At 40.6% G+C, this 16,288-nt stretch overlaps 1 protein-coding gene across 1 annotated transcript in view; it reads left to right on the top strand.

Annotated features, from left to right (window-relative positions):
* The window catches only part of ubr1 (ubiquitin protein ligase E3 component n-recognin 1), a 144,131-nt gene that overhangs the window by 89,437 nt on the left and 38,406 nt on the right, over positions 1-16,288 (top strand). The window contains exons 29-38 of the mRNA XM_062537372.1: positions 1,344-1,537; positions 4,753-4,952; positions 7,689-7,782; positions 12,416-12,568; positions 13,068-13,168; positions 13,288-13,384; positions 13,568-13,716; positions 14,054-14,109; positions 14,197-14,293; positions 15,364-15,431. Of these exons, the coding sequence (XP_062393356.1) occupies positions 1,344-1,537; positions 4,753-4,952; positions 7,689-7,782; positions 12,416-12,568; positions 13,068-13,168; positions 13,288-13,384; positions 13,568-13,716; positions 14,054-14,109; positions 14,197-14,293; positions 15,364-15,431 (1,209 nt within the window). The remainder of the gene's footprint in view (positions 1-1,343; positions 1,538-4,752; positions 4,953-7,688; positions 7,783-12,415; positions 12,569-13,067; positions 13,169-13,287; positions 13,385-13,567; positions 13,717-14,053; positions 14,110-14,196; positions 14,294-15,363; positions 15,432-16,288) is intronic.

Genomic DNA, 16,288 nt, shown 5'->3' on the forward strand with positions numbered 1-16,288 from the left:
AACATCTCTGTGTGCGGCAAGGTCTGCTGTTTATTTTGATATATGGTTTGTCATACATTCAACAAAAAGTTTGCGAGATATTCAACCGCAAAGAATGTGAAGATATACGCAGATATGAACAATGGCCTGGCCTATGCACAGATTTACCACTAATTTGGCAGTCTTATCAGCCTGTTCTCGTTATCATTTTGTTCAGGTAAGTAACATCATTCAGAAAATATAAAATCAAAATAAAAAAAATGATATTACCGCATTCATCCGATCTGGCTATTTAACGTTCAACTTGACCGCACTCCTGCACCTGCACTGCACCTCTTCCAGTAGCCTAATTGTGCAAATTCACATAGTATTTATTTTTGCTGCGTGAGAAATGCAATGTCTCAAAAAAGCAATCGTTAAATAGGTTGTTCACGAGTCTCAAAGCTCGAGTCCGAGTCAAGTCTGAAGTCTTTTTAGTCGAGTCCGAGTCCAAGTCTGAAGTCGCTGTTTTTGCGACTTAAGTGCGACTCGAGTCCGAGTCTCAGACTCGAGTCCCCATCTCTGGGTCATTTCCTTTCAGCATTCAAAATCATTGACGGAATTGAAAACGGAATTACAAGACCTCTCATCTGGTGGGCAGCCGTGGTGTACAGGTTATGGCTTCGTGCTTGTAACCGGAGTGTTGCCGGTTCGATCCCCGACCAGTCCACCACGGCTGAAGTGCCCTTGAGCAAGGCACCTAACCCCTCACTGCTCCCCGAGCGCCGCTGGTTGGGCAGGCAGCTCACTGCTCTGGGTTAGTGTGTGATTCACCTCACTGTGTGTGTGCTGTGTGTGTTCACTAATTCGGTTAAATTGGGTTAAATGCAGGGAAACGAATTTCCCTCACAGGATCAAAAAAGTATATATTATATTCTATTCTATTCTATCTTGTAAACAAGCCAATTTTTCTGAGTGCTTTAAGCAAATTTGTCCTAAAAACAAGCATTTGGCTGCCAGTGCGTTGAGCAAAATTGTCTTCATAGGATTCCTTCAAATAAGTTTTCTTAGATAAAGTCAAAGTGATCTTTCGAGAGAGTGGTAGGTAATTCTCTTCATACTAAGACAGTGCCAAATAGATTGATTGTTCATAATATAAGATTAACACTTCTTTGTTAAGTGTTTTTTTTTTTTTGTTTTTTTGGCGGTGCACTGACTATTCTTGTTTTGAGAAGTTAGGTTTAGGGAAAGCTGTGTTGATTGTTCTCTGTAATGTAAGTGTGAAATGTAAAAATATTTTTTTACATTTAATAATAAGATAATAATCTTTTTAATTAATGTGCTTCATGTATTTTGTTATTGTTATTTTTCCCTCAATGTCTTAGAATGTACATGATGAGGAGAAGACCGAGCGTAAGCGGAAGGCAGAGGCTGCTAAAAGACACCGGCAGAAGGTCATGGCTCAGATGTCTGCAATGCAGAAGAACTTCATAGAGTCGCACAAGATGTTGTACGACAACATGCCAGACAGTGGGAGTCAGGGGGACCCCACTACTGAACTCGCCTCTGCCGGTGAGAGGTGAGAGACCATATCAACTTCAGTTGTAGTTGGCTCCATCAACACTACATGAAATCATCCAGAGGGGGAAATAGCCAATAACATTTGTATCGTAAAAACATAGATACTGTATGTATGTAGGCCTTTTATTTTGGCCTTTTATGTGTTTGTAAATTGAGTCTTATATGCAAAATGTAGTGTAATTAGCAAAAAGTTAGGTGATATGTTCGAACGTTTCTTTGCATGTATTTTAATTTGATCAAGGGCTTGTCTGACCTGAGGATAGTGGCGAGAAATAAGCATTTTCATTGACACTTATACAAATGTACAGCCAGTACCATATGCAGATTAGCGCGACTCACATGGAACCAGAACAAAGTTGGTGTAGTGGTGCACTCAACAGACAGTGCTGTTTGTCTTGCTAGACAAGATCATGGCAGAAGAGCAAGAACAAGACACTGTCAACAATGCTTTATATCAGCTTAAAACGTATGGGACTATTTTGAGTATCTAAGAGATGCTGAGGGTGTCATTCAGGAGTACTGTTGTACGGTGCACAGTACTACAAAACTATCCCTGAGATAAAAAAAAAAACATCACAATACATACTTTTATCTCCCTCAACAATGGAATTCTCTTCTCTGATTGGCTGATGGGGTGGCCATTAACTTCGTGTAACCTGCTACCTTCGAAGTAGTTCCAATGTGTTGCCCGTATCACACTTGAATATTAATTCGACAAAGTTGCGAAGTTTAAATGAACTGTCACGTTGCATCCAAGCTGAAATACAGACGTGCAGAACATAGTAACATTGTAGCATATGACTGAGCTAACTTGGGTGGCAGTAGGCTAAGAAAATTAGCGATCTTTCAAAGTTAACGTTCGTCAGAATCCTAGGGTATGCCCGCTTGACAACGGGAGAGATGGAACTAACGACTGGCTTTTGGCCGTTGCAACCAGCCATTTAGAACTAACGACTGGCCTTTGGCCATAGCAACCAGCCATTTAGAACTAGTAACGGCAGTTTTGTCCTGCAAGTAGAAAGTTGATATGTGGCGGAAAGTAGTTCCACAATCAAGACAGTTTTAGCGATGTAAAAGTTTACATCGCTAAATAATGGCACGGCGGAGGTAACTCCCTCTCCGTGCTTCGCACGTCGCCGGAGTTCTAGACCTTGCCCTAGCCATTATTTCCATCGAACCGGTCACCTCGTCGGCCGTTATCCCTTACTTATTGGAAATTATATGAAATAATTTGTCACTCAGATGAATGTTCTTCATCTCAAAAGTAACTCTCATGTTAAGATACATGAGAACTTCTAATGTGAGCTAGCATGGAATCTGGGCCCGGATATCCTTCAGTAAACAACGAGTTCCTTTCTTATGCTTGTTAAGTCCACTCAATAACTGCAAGATCCTCTTTCAGAAGCTTGGCACTTCGGTTTCCCCTCAATCGCCAAATTGTTGACTTGTATGTTAACCATGCTCTTAAGTGCTGAGTATGAGCTCCACTAGCAGGATCAACAAACCATCTTGACTGATTCACGGTGAGATGTCTAGAGCCCCCCTATATGCCCTCCAATCAAAATCATTGTCCCAGGACTGACATGCTTGACCATCAATTGAAGAGGATGTTGGCGGGACCTCTTCTTGACCAGTCTCAGAATGATACAGTGTAAAACACAGTCAAATAATTTGAAGCATAAAGGAACATGGTATTGTTAAAATCAATTAATTATTTTCAATGAAACCCATGAATAGGACTTCCTGCTTTCAATGATGTAAAATGATGATTTTTACATCATTGAAAGCAGGAAGTCCAACATTGAAATCCGAATTTCTCCCATCTTAAGGCAAACTGAGGGAATGATGCACGACCATTCAAAAACATGACTGGTTTTCTAAAGATACAAAGCTTAATGCTAATCGGTAAAGTGTCCCTTTAACTGTGTGCGTTTACAGTATTCATTCAATAAAGGGATAATGAAAAATCAACCACTCCTGTAATTCAAGAAGGCTTACATGCTTGAATTCATGTGCAGAAAAATAAATCATGCTTAATAAACCATGATTCATGGTGATGTACCCACCATACTTAATGTTCTAGTTTATGTGTTGTTCAGGCATGAGATCAGTCATGAATGACATATGGTGAACCTCATGATTCATAGCCTGGCAAGCCACACTAGAGTCTGGAGTCGGACCATTCACAGAGCTGAAGCCTGTGGGTGGGATGAACCGATGTCTTTTCAAACTGCCTCTGCACGTAATAGGCCAGCATTTGTGACCAATCGTAGCCGGTCGACAAAATGGCAAATACATCCTTCTTTAAAACAAATTACTTGAGTGCTTCTTTCTGCTCAACCTTCAAAGAAAACAGTCTAACTCTTCTAAAGCCGATTCAAACGAGCGCGCTTTGTTAGCCTCATCAATCTTTCGTTTTTCTCTATGGTTGTTCAACACGGTCTCACGCCCAACTCGTTGAACGAGGACACATGGTCAAGCCCCCTGGCGTCAGTATCGGAAGCCGAAGGTGCCCCTCACGCGTTCATATGCAACGCGAAGGGCTGCCATAGCTCTGTCGTCACCCGACACTTTGATTTGATTAGATAAACAGTTTTTGCAGTGTACTTGTGGGTATTTATGTACATTGCCATTTTCACATATGTGACCATTCAAAGCGAAATCAGTCGTTTTGCGCACAACATTATTTTGAGAAAACCAACAATAACAAACTTCCGGGTTAAAATGTTGAATTTCACGTTTTCGCATAATTCGACTGTGTACAGTCTACAGTTTCATATCGTGAACGCATTTCACGGAAAAATATACGTTTTGACTGTTAAACCCGGCGAAGATTCAACACATTTGCTGTCATTCCCGTTGTGCACACGCCGCTTAAAAAGGTGATTTCTCCTCTTCTGGCATATCGTGACAGGAGAACCATGTCAACTTTGGATGCGGTTATCTTAGCGATAGTTTGTGTAACACCCTCGATATACATATCGTTGGAAAGCTTAGTTTATGGCCGTTCACGTGAGCACAATAACTTAATTTTATACATTTTACCCAAACGACTGGTTCCGCTTTACAGGGTCACATATAGTATATTATACATTGTTTTTCTGTAGCTAAACATTCATTTCTTTTCTTGTTTTATTGGTAAAAAAGTACTCTTATGTGGGAAATGTTATTTTGTACAGTAATATGTGTTTGCATGCTTTCCCTCTACCTTAGTCCCATGGAGCTGAGTGAGAGTCGTGTGGCTGTGGGCCCACAGCAAGGAATGGGAATAGCAGAGAGAGAGTCTCTGACCTGCATTTTATGCCAAGAGGAGCAGGAGGTTATGGCTGGTGGTACCTCTATGGTGCTGACTGCTTGTGTTCAGAGGTCTACTGTTCTTACCCAGAGCCATGCTCACAGCTTGTACATACCAGGTTAGTGAGTGTGATGTATATTTGATTGAGTAAGGGCGTGTTCACACGAGGATGATTTTTCACCGGTTGCGGGTGGATGTTTTACATTATATTCCTATGATACAGAGAGGGTTTTTTTAAAAAAGGTACTGGGCGCTTTTTAAACCACCGCCACCGGCGTTTTTTTCCACCTACCCCGGGTGGTTTTCAAGTTGAGAAATTTCTACTCCAAGAAAAAACACCCCGCGTCAAGTGTTTTTTTGACAGCTGACCAATGAACGAGAGTTTGCGTAACAGTGAAACTTTATTGAAAGTTCTTTTTTCAGAAAAAAAAAATGGCGACCAAAACAAAGAAAAAAGATGCCAACCGAACAGCTAGTTGTTCTTGTGAGTGAACATGTAGAGCTATACGACATAACCAACAAGTTATACCACAACATTTACCATAAGGAGACCATCTGGAGGTCGATTGGTGGGATTTTGGGCCATAATTGTAAGAATTAATTTTCAGTTTTCATCCGCTCACCTGGCAAGCTAAGCTAACCAGTAGCAATGAACGTAACGGTACTTGTGCTCTAGAACGGCAGTTGTCATGGGAATTCAAATTAACGTTCGGTGCTGTTTTGGGGGAATAAAAAAAACCCTGTCGGCTTTCTATCTTTAAAAAAAACACCCAGGTCAAGTGTTTTCTGAAAATAAAAACCTCCTAGTGTGAACACCTCCGAAAGGTATTGTAAATTGAAAGAGAACTAGATTACATTTCTGAGAAAATACAAACTGTGTTGACTTGTTAGGCTGTGTATAGTTCTTAATAGTGTGCGTTAGATGTTAAATTATGATTTGATTTCCTGATCCCCATTCCCTTAAAGCAACACCAACGAGTTTTTGTGCCTTCAAATAATGTTTCCAAAATAATTTTTAGTGGTTCATGAACTCCTAACAGGGTGAATGGCACTTCTGCTTTTGCTTCCCAACCCTCTATCGGCTATATAGTGGATCTGTAGATCGATGGAATGAAACATAAGAAACTACCAATTTGACTTGCTTCGATGTCGCAATACATCATACTTTCATAAAATCATGCATCATACTCTACCTTGTCTGTGGACATTGTTATTTCTGGATAAACAAATAGTGTGTGTGCCACAGAGGAAAAAGCTCCCCTTTTTACCCTTTTATAATTGCAGAGCTAGAGAGAAAACGCAAATGCAAAACTAATAGTTAGATGGGCTGGTGACTGAGGTGAAGTTTTTCGTCAGTAAATAAAGCTGCAACTCCTGTATCTTGTGCGTGATTGTTGCTCACAACTAGCTTACACTCAGAAGCTTACTCTAGGTGTCTACACATAAAACGAAGCACCAACAACTTGGCTCACGAACCCGTCGTTTACAAAAGAAGACTGTTATGAACACTTACCCCCTCCAGCTCCTCACGAAGGAAACACGAGCTCCCGTGTGAGATCTCGCATGACATTTCTGTGCTTCAGATGAGGCTACAGTGGCGGCAACTAGCGTTGTGAGTCAGAACATTGCTAAGGTCCAGCTAAGAGAGTTTTAGGAGTACTCCAGACCACTCTTACCAACGAACGATGTACGAAAGACTTTCGTAGCAAAGTACCTTTCGGGAAATGCAGGAAAATCTTAAGGTAAAGCTTAAGATAAAGATCACAAACTATGTAGCGCTAAGAAACCAGGCTTTGGGAAACCAGCCCCAGATATTTTTTTTTCATAATCACTTGATTAGCTGATTAGATTTAAAGGAGTCCTAGAATTCAAAACCACATTCACCTTGTTCCTGTTGAATTTAGGCTGCGAGCAGTGTCCAAAGGACAACACCAAAGACTTTACCGCGTCCCCCGCCTGCTTTCGTATGCAAATTGGGAAATAGAAACAGCCGTGTTGAAATGGTCCAATCTGAACAGAGCTCAGATAACACGTAATAGGCGCCCATCCCCCTTTAGATACACCCCCTCTCATTTGCATACCTTAGGTTAATAATTCTTGTTAAACTGCTCTTACGATGCTAGTATCTAGATATGTGGTCTATGGCAGAGACGTTGTAATGCTAGCGTTATTACAGCTAACTTTGGAGAGTTACTATACTAAGAAATGTACTGATAAAACTTACCAATCTAACACATTCATTCTGTTGGGGAATCTGCTGCACTTCATCTTCGTCAGAACCTTCTTCTGACTCGGTTTATACATGTAAGGCTGTATTCCTTATTTAAATCCATTGTTGATAGCTTTATCAAAGACTTTGGCTTTATTTACCAGCAGTAAACGTAGTTTCACTTTGCTCTAGCTTCAGACCGGTGGATTGAGCCAATCAACTTTCAGGACATATCGGCCAATAGACCAATCAGCGCGCATCTCATTTGAATATTCATGAACTTGCTGAGTGGGCGGGGAAAACAAACTGTTTCATTGCAAGGCTTATTTATGACCTTGTATTAGGCGATCTAGCAGTGCTCCTGGGGCGTTTTCAGCCCCACAAATTTACATATGACATTATTTAGGCTCAAAGATCAATTTGTAATGGTCAAAAAATGCATTCTATGACTCCTTTAACTTGAGGGAAGATTTTGTGTAACATGACTGTATTTACTAAACATGACATGAGTTTCTCAAAATGATTTGTGTGTGTGTGTGTGTGTGTGTGTGTGTGTGTGTGTGTGTGTGTGTGTGTGTGTGTGTGTGTGTGTGTGTGTGTGTGTGTGTGTGTGTGTGTGTGTGTGTGGTGTTTTGTGTGTCTCAGATGGCTACTATCCCCTGCTCATGCCCCCTGGTTTAGTGGTTGGGACACACACAGGCAGCTGTGGACATGTCATGCATGCAACCTGCTGGCAAAAGTGAGTCATAAAACTCTCTTACTTTGATGTCATGTTATAGTGGAAAATGGGGAAAATGTGCGTCTTTCATTACTTTTGGCTGAATTCGACCTAATAATTGAAGTAGAACTACCGTATTTTCTGGACTATAAGTCACACTTTTTATAGTTTGGCTGGTCCTGCGACTTAGTCAGGTCTGACTTGTATATCAAACACTACTCTCTACAGCCGCGAGAGTGCGTTCTAGGCTTGTGGAATGAGTTCAGAAGCTTGGTGAACGTATGACAGTTCAGACATTTCAATGTGCTTAAAACTAAAAGTTACAGGAGGTTCGGGAGTGTCACCCCCTGGAGGTGTATTAAATATTGTTATGAAAATGAACAAGTTCTGCGCACTTTCTGTCAGAGATTCGGGCCTGCACTATGCCTTAAACACGCATGCAGTCTATCTCAGACATGCATGAAAACCATAGCCATAGGTTATTTTGCATTGCAAAAACATTAAATCTAGTGTTTAAAATCTATTAGGTATTGTTTTTAGTATGAAATGATTTACCTTGCTCTCTCGCGAAAGATCATTTCAACCTCTTTTAGGAAGACTCTAGCCCCTTTCACACTGACAAATATAACGCTAAATTTGGCCGAATTTAACGTTAAGGCTGTTCCTTTCACACTGACTGACACGGGGAGGGGAGTCAGCCCGCCCCGACAATGAACCTGTCTCGAGGAGTAGTATTATTGCTGAGGCGGGCTCAGTGTGAAAGGAACGGGTGTGACTGATGACGTATTTGGCAAGGCAGGAGGTTAAAAGACAGACAGGAAACAGCGGGTCAGAATAACACAAGAGACGAGGACAACTTTAGCTGCTCTGTCCACCAATCGCGTTTTTTACGCTGAGAGCACCCTGAACCTCCTTTTCTCGGCGCTTCGGTCAAGTGTTGCTTGCTATTGTTGCTATGTTACCAAAACCGTCTGCCAGCACGTCTTTTTGGGACGTTTGCCAAATGCTTGCTAACTAGCCAACGAGCTAACTGAAATGGCAGCAGTCATTCAGGACTCAGCACACTAAAATATGACTTCGACAGACAAAAGGAGCTCATTTGGCATTCAAATAACATAACAAGTGGCCCGCCATAATTTGGAAACTAAATCACGTAGCACTAGCATGACAGTTGTGTTTATCGGTTTATCCCCAAGGTCCACGGCATGGTTAACGTCATTGTTCACGTCATTGTTCACTCCCAACTTGCGTATGACATGCTTCTAGGCAACTCCTCCCAAAACTCGCCTCTGAACCCGGCTTCAGACAACCCGGGACCAAAACACATCGACCTTTCACACAGCGAAATCCTCCTGAACCTGATATTTCTGTAAGGCTAATGTACCGTTTCTCAGTCTGAAAAGGGCTTTTGACTTAAAAGAACACACCGTTTTTTATATTAGACTATTAACTTAGACGAGTAGATACATACCTCTCAATGCTTTTCAATGCGTGCACTCATTGGCTGTGGCGCAACTTTGATAGCATTTAGTTAGCCCGGTTCATTCAGTAGGATCCAAACAGAGATGAAGTTAGAAGCGACCAAACACATCCATGTTCCCTATTAACATACAGTGACATGAGTAGTCACACAACCAAGTATGGTGAGACAAAATAAAACGTGGTGCATTTCTAAGCATGTAAGAGGAATAACTGTATTGTGTGGCGCAGTAATATCCGTACTTTCAATTTCACTTTGGAGAGAAGATATTACTGTGCCGAATCTAAGTGCTCCCATTGTTATTTCGCCACACAACACAGCTAGACAGTTTAGCTCGCCGTCTCCTATGTGGCAATCCTTCAACAAGGGGCAGAGGAAGGCTGCGCCACCGCCACAGATTATGTATGGGATACGCTGATATTTTTCGATCATGCCGCAAATCCTCTTCTTCCCAGCACCACAACAGCAATGAACTCTCTCCCTGCAACATGGCTGAATGCTAGTTATGAAGGTGGTATCTTAGGTCTCGTAGAGCTGTTTAATTTAAACGTAGCATCGCAGAGTTTACAATGCATTGGGCGTCTTTGTCATCATTAATTCATTAGAGTGCATGAAAATGCACTCTACTGTTATCCGATATCTTCTTATTATCGGTGTTGATATTATTCTTCTAACGCTTTTTGTGCTTCTAATTCAGCTTCAACCGTTTAATGTAGAAACTTCATTCAAACTGCGCTGTGTAGGTCTTACTTAGGTGACTTCAGCTATTTATTTTTCAACTTTGTAACTTTTATAGTTTTTGAACTATTAAATAAAAACTATTACAAATTTCCCCATAGACTTAAAATTAGCCTTTATGACATCACAGTCAGGTCGTTAAGTAAGGGATAATGTATAGAACGCCATGTCATTATCGGAAAATAATTCCCGACTGGATGAACACAAGATTTTCCAATAATGACCGGTGTTCAATACATTATCGTGCTTATTATACGGCTACTTGCCAAAACAAGAAAATAAACTTATCTCAATGTGTCTTTAGCAATGACTTGGCTACCGTTTCGTGGCTTCCGCTACAACTAACGGAGCTGTTGCAGCTCTCTCTCTCTCAGGCTTTAAGCATACAATCTGTCTGTGAAGACTACATATCCTGCAATAATGCACTATTCATAATAATAATAATAATAATAATACATTTTATTGATATAGCGCCTTTCAAGACACCCAAGGTCGCTTCACAAATGAATTGAAAATACTGACACAAAATAGGCAGGTGCCAGACAGAGCGGCGTATTCGCACAGCGTTCCTGTACAGACATCAAGACAGACATTAGACAACCACTACAAACAAGTAAAGTCAGACAAACATAGACAAACGCTCAATAAGTCCAAAAAGGCAATCTTGGCGCAACATTGAGTCCTTCACGAGTCCCACCAAGGCTGCTACTGAAGAGAGCTCCAAAACAGATCGTTGGACCCGAGAAACCCCTCCTATCCTGGCCAACGCAAATCCAAGCAGCTGCAGTCATATCCAAGCAGCTGCACTCATCCAGATCGCTAGTCATCAAGGCAGGCAGTCCGGTAGCTCCTCTGTCAAGATGTTTGACGAGTTCAGTTTAGAGCTGTCCCGATTGAAGTTCGCAGGGCCAGACGCTGAGAAGGCCGCCTCGTAGTGCACTCAAAATGACTTTAGCGACAGAATTAAATCATTTAACCATTGAAACTACTCAACTATTTCATTGTTCGACCATTTCAACTGCCAATTATCATCAACTATGCCTCCAGTCAACTATATGAAAACTCCATGTACCTAGCAACCAACATAGCAACCATTAAAATTAAGCGTTTATGACAGTTTCCATAGCAACCAACATTATTATAACTTTTTATTCCTGATAGTGGCCACCATGGATACCCTAGCAACAAATATTTCAAAATAAAAGTCCTCACTAGCAAGTTAGCATGGTTAGCATAGTTAGCATTGTTAACATAACTGTTAGAAATCATTAGCTAAGTTAGCTAATCAACCTGGTTAGCATTGTTAGCATTGTAAGCATAGTTAGCATTTTTAGCATAACTGTTAAAAATCATTAGCCAAGTTAACTAATCACCTTGGTTAGCATTATTAGCATAGTTAATATTGTTAGCAAAACTGCTAGCAAACATGATCTAAGTTAGCTAAGCAAGCTGATAAGCTTATTACCATTATTAACTGCTGGCAAACATTAGCATACTTTAAACATCCATTAAACTATACCTTTTGCATTTTCATGCACTCGTAATTTCCTTGGAATTACATTCTCTAGTTTGAAATGCTCCCACACACCACTCGTTTTGACCGCCTCATGCTTGTTTATGTTTTTCTGCCTGAAGTTTGTCAGGTCTCTTAGACTTAGTTGTTCAAATAACCGATAATTAATTGAATTTAGTCTCTTAAATTCTTGTTGACAATTAATCGATTGTCGATTAATTGTTTACACTCCTAATGGGTAGTAGATAATGACAGGTTGCTTAGTAGTTAAACTGGTTATGATGATAGCCTAGATGGAAAGAACAAGCAGAAATGTCGGAGAGGAAGAAGACTATTTCAGCCTGCATTTATCAGTAGATTTGCCATCCGGATGAAGATTTTGCCGATTTCTGTTCATATTTGATATTGGACAGCTAATCCTAAACTAATTGTAATAATAATCATAGTAATAATACATATTGTTGTTGGTGTTGTCATTATTACCTTTGTTACTGCCAAGGAGGTTATGTTTTCATCGGGGACCGGCGTTTGTCTGTCTGTCTGTTTGTTTGTCTGTCTGTTAGCAAGATAACTCAAAAAATAATGGACAGATTACGATGAAATTTTCAGGGAATGTCAGAAATGACCCAAGGAGGAAACAATTAGATTTTGGGAGTGATTCGTAACACCGTCGGGATTCTGGAGCCGTTAATGTTTTTCGGTTAGTCGTGTAATGGCATGGTATAGCCACGTGGTGGCGATCTGAATAGTTCCGGTTCAAATGTATGACAACCTAGGAGGAACAATACAGGCGGAGGTCTGCGCTCTCTAGTGAGTGCTTTTCTAGTTATTACTGTTGTGATCAGCTATGATAATAATAACAGTAGTGTCTTATGGTATTCCTATGTAAGTCACTTGTAATGTCTTAACTTTTTTCATGGAAGGTACTTTGAAGCAGTTCAGAACACCACACGGAATCGCCTACATGCCGAGATGATTATTGACCTGGAGAATGGGGAATATCTTTGTCCCCTCTGCAAGTCGCTATGCAACACGGTGATCCCACTCATTCCACTGGAGCCTGTCTCCCTCAACTAGTGCGTCAGCTGTGGCTCTTATTATCTCATCACTTTGGCGGCACTTGCACAGAGAACAAGGCACTCTAAGTTAAATATAGTTTAACTGTTGAGGTTGCATTTATTTCAACAATAAGTCATTGCTTAGCTGCCTGTCTTGGCTACGTCAGGGATCTAGCTATCTAGTTAGCTATCATGTGTAACATGTTAGGAACAGCAAACATGAAACCAATTTTCACTTAATTTTTTTGACTCTCATATTCTGGAATTCAGATGAAGCATTTTGGAGGGGGAAAAGTGTCTCAGTTTCAATGTGTATGCCGCCTTAGTCTTTTCATATTTGGCTAAAACCCCACATTTTTTGAGGCGTGCTTACTAGTATGCCTGCACATTTTGCTCCTGTTAGATTCTTGTAGCACCAGTCATATTGTCCTGTCATCTTCTTCCTTCCTATCTTTATCGTCTCTCTTTCTGAATGTCTCTCTCTCTCTCTCTCTCTCTCTCTCTCTTTTTCTCTTAGCGAGAGTGCTGAGATAGTTGGCCAGCTCCTTACTCTTCAGCGCTGGATTCAAATAATCATAGCTCGTATCAAAGGACTCCATGTTGCAGCACAGGAAGCTGGTAACATACTCCTACCTACGACACACATTCACAGACACTCTTGTATTGTAGCATTCAATGTCTTCTCACAGTTCTAACAAAGAATCTCCCTTAATATTGTGTGTGCTTTTGTGTGACAGAGGAAAGCAGTGAGAGTGCCACTGTGACTGAATTGGGCACATTTGGAGAGGAACAAGCTGAGTTTCGCTCCATTCTCAGCTTTGGTGTGCAAGAGCCGTGAGTTTTCTGATTCTCACTCCAGATACACATATAGTTTCAGTTTTACTGTGATATGTCACTAAAGTTTCAGAATTTATGAATCTTTGTTGTACTTGCTATATGAATTCATAAGAAAAAAATGGATTTACTACAATACAGTTTGCTAGATTTATCTTTGTCCTCTCTGCTTATCTTTTCCAGTCGCAAGTTCTCAGACAGCATATTGCAAATGGTGCAGGTATGTGCCACAACTGTTCATCGGGTAGGCCTGCAGGTACCACCCAATGAGCAGTGTCCACACGTACCTGTTATGTCATGGAACAGTTGTGCCTACACCATCCAGGCAACAGGTATGAAGTTGTGTTTTTCTAATAATTTCATTCCTCACTTTTCACAGCATGCCTCTCCATATGGTTTCAATTTAGAATGATTTTCATTGATTTCTCAATGATTTTCTCTGGTAAAGCACATCAGTTTTGGTGTTCTTCATGTTGTTCCCAAAGGGCAAAGACGTGAAGACTTGTTTGACAGATGTACGAACAGTGACTAATAGAGACGGGACTTGCAAACTGATACATCTGCCCACCACAATTAGCATTTATTGTAATTATTTTGTGTTCTGCCACTTTCTTCATTAATACAATATTATTTTATTTTATGTAATGTGGTTCTTTGTCTCTCTTTCAGAAAACATGTTGGTGGAGGAGGGAAAGGCCCTATTTGGCTCTTTACAGACCAGACAAGTATGTCAAGAATATAGTCTTTTTTTAAAAAAAAAGAAAGATGAGCCTCTATGTGTGTATATGCCTGATTTGACTACTGTGCTTCAGCTGGCAGGTTTGAAGGCTCTGGTTCAGTTTTCTGCAGCCCAGAGGCTAAGGAGTTCTCAGGCTGTTATCCAGAAGCATTTCACCAACATGTTAACAGGTTTGTGATGGCTGAACAGTGTGTAAGCTTGTGTTCAAAGTCCTTAACCCCCTTAGGTAGGGCTATCAAAGTTAATTACAGTACATGACTTTGACATATATATATGACCACTACGCTAGCTACGTGCACCTAACATCATAAGGGTGAGCACCGAGACTTTCCTCACATCTGCTGTCTCACCATGAACAAAGCGTTTGTTCTCCTTTGACCAGACTCACACTGGATCCACAGGATCATATCCTAGACTAAATCAATCACAGACAGAGATGGGGCTGGTCTTTGCCTGATGTGTGTTGCGACTTGAACACCAGAGAATCAGCAACAGTGAAAGGAAATAAATGTGACAAAACAGATGATGAGAAATAGACCCCCAGAGAGTTTTTTCTATAAGAAAAGTAGGCGGCTGTTTTGCCCAATTAGTACTGTGTCTTGTGTATTCTCGCTGGATTTGGATGTTAAAATTGATTGTTTTGCTTAATTTTATAGAAAAGGGATAGAAATAGACATTCTACTTTGCCCTCAAATTTTTACCCTCCATTTTCGCATTTTTATGGCATCATCATTTAGGCGGAGCTTAATTTACAGTCTAGGCCCACTACAATGACCTAAACCGTGCTGGATTTTTTTCTTAAAATGTTTGAACAGGGATAGAAATAGACATTCCACTTTGTCTTCAAATTTGTACCCTCCATTTTCACGTTTGTGACATCTTCATTTAGGCGGAGCTTAATTTACAGTATGGTGACCCAATACTTTTGGCACCTGCTTTCTAGATGTATCTGTTTTTAGTTTTCTCTGCAGTTTCAAGTTAGAGCCCTTTAGTTAGACATTTTACATTTAGTTCGCTTAGAACTGTTATGGAGCTGGGTCACAAATGTCAAACATTTCCTCTGTAATGTCTGTCTATGAAACCGGATTCTCTCATTTGGTGCTGTATTTTCATCACTAGGATTTATTGTTTGCCATCATTGTGCGTTAAAATGAAAAGTGTGACAATATGGTATGCTGTTTCTGCTTCTTTTGATACTGTTTTGATTCTAACTGTCAATCTTCATGGTGTTCTCCTGTAGTCCTGCTGCCTGTTGCTAATGTAGAGGAGTCACCGTCTATTCTAGAAGTGGATTTTTTCCACCTCTTGGTAAGTTACTTTACAGCTCCCAAAGCAATTTCACTGACATTTTTTGTAAAGAAAAATGCAGTTAATTATAGTTATTTCACTTGTTACTTAGCTCATTTCATCCAGTCCTTCTAGTTGCAGAGTTTGCTGGTGCTAGGCTAGCGCAACTCAACGGTATGTGCTAGCCTGCCACTAAAAACAGTCTTTCCCACTCCGCAGTACACCCGAGGTAAATAAATTATAACACCAGACTATCGATGTAAACATCTGTATTGATAGAATAATGGTAGAAAAAAAAAAAACTAGTGCTGTGGAGAAAGAGCCAGTTCCAGGGCTGGTCATGTCATTATGACCGCCACACAGCGAAGCTCTTCTGTTATCACGGATATCAAGGAACCATTGTTTTTGGTTTTGATCTGTCAACATAGGGCTGTTAAATTCCATATGGAAACTCTCCATAGGAGAGTGACAATCAAATGCTTGGTGCATATGAACTCCTTTGTGTAGAAGCATAATATTGGTCTCAAATGAAAGGCAACACTCCACCTGAGGGTTAACGGGTAATATGAACCATGTAATATGCATCTTTGCTAATTAAAATGTATTCCACTCTTCTAGGTGGCTAGGCTATACGGTATAGTTTGTTTTTAATAGCAAACAGAAATGTCAGATAGCAATTACATTTTAAGGAAGAACAGCGCACACCTGTTCGAGGTGCTGGTCGCGGGATGAGTTGATGAGGATGAAGGAGACCGCACACTCTAAATCATATCCTATATCCACAACTCATAGACAGTAAATAAGTTAAAGGTAGGGTAGAAGATCCTGGAAAACGATTCCAGCAAAGCTGCATTTTGAAAATACACAGGTCGAAAGTC

The sequence above is a fragment of the Sardina pilchardus genome, chromosome 5 (genome assembly GCF_963854185.1).
Source record: "Sardina pilchardus chromosome 5, fSarPil1.1, whole genome shotgun sequence".
In the NCBI taxonomy this organism is placed as follows: Eukaryota; Metazoa; Chordata; class Actinopteri; order Clupeiformes; family Clupeidae; genus Sardina; species Sardina pilchardus.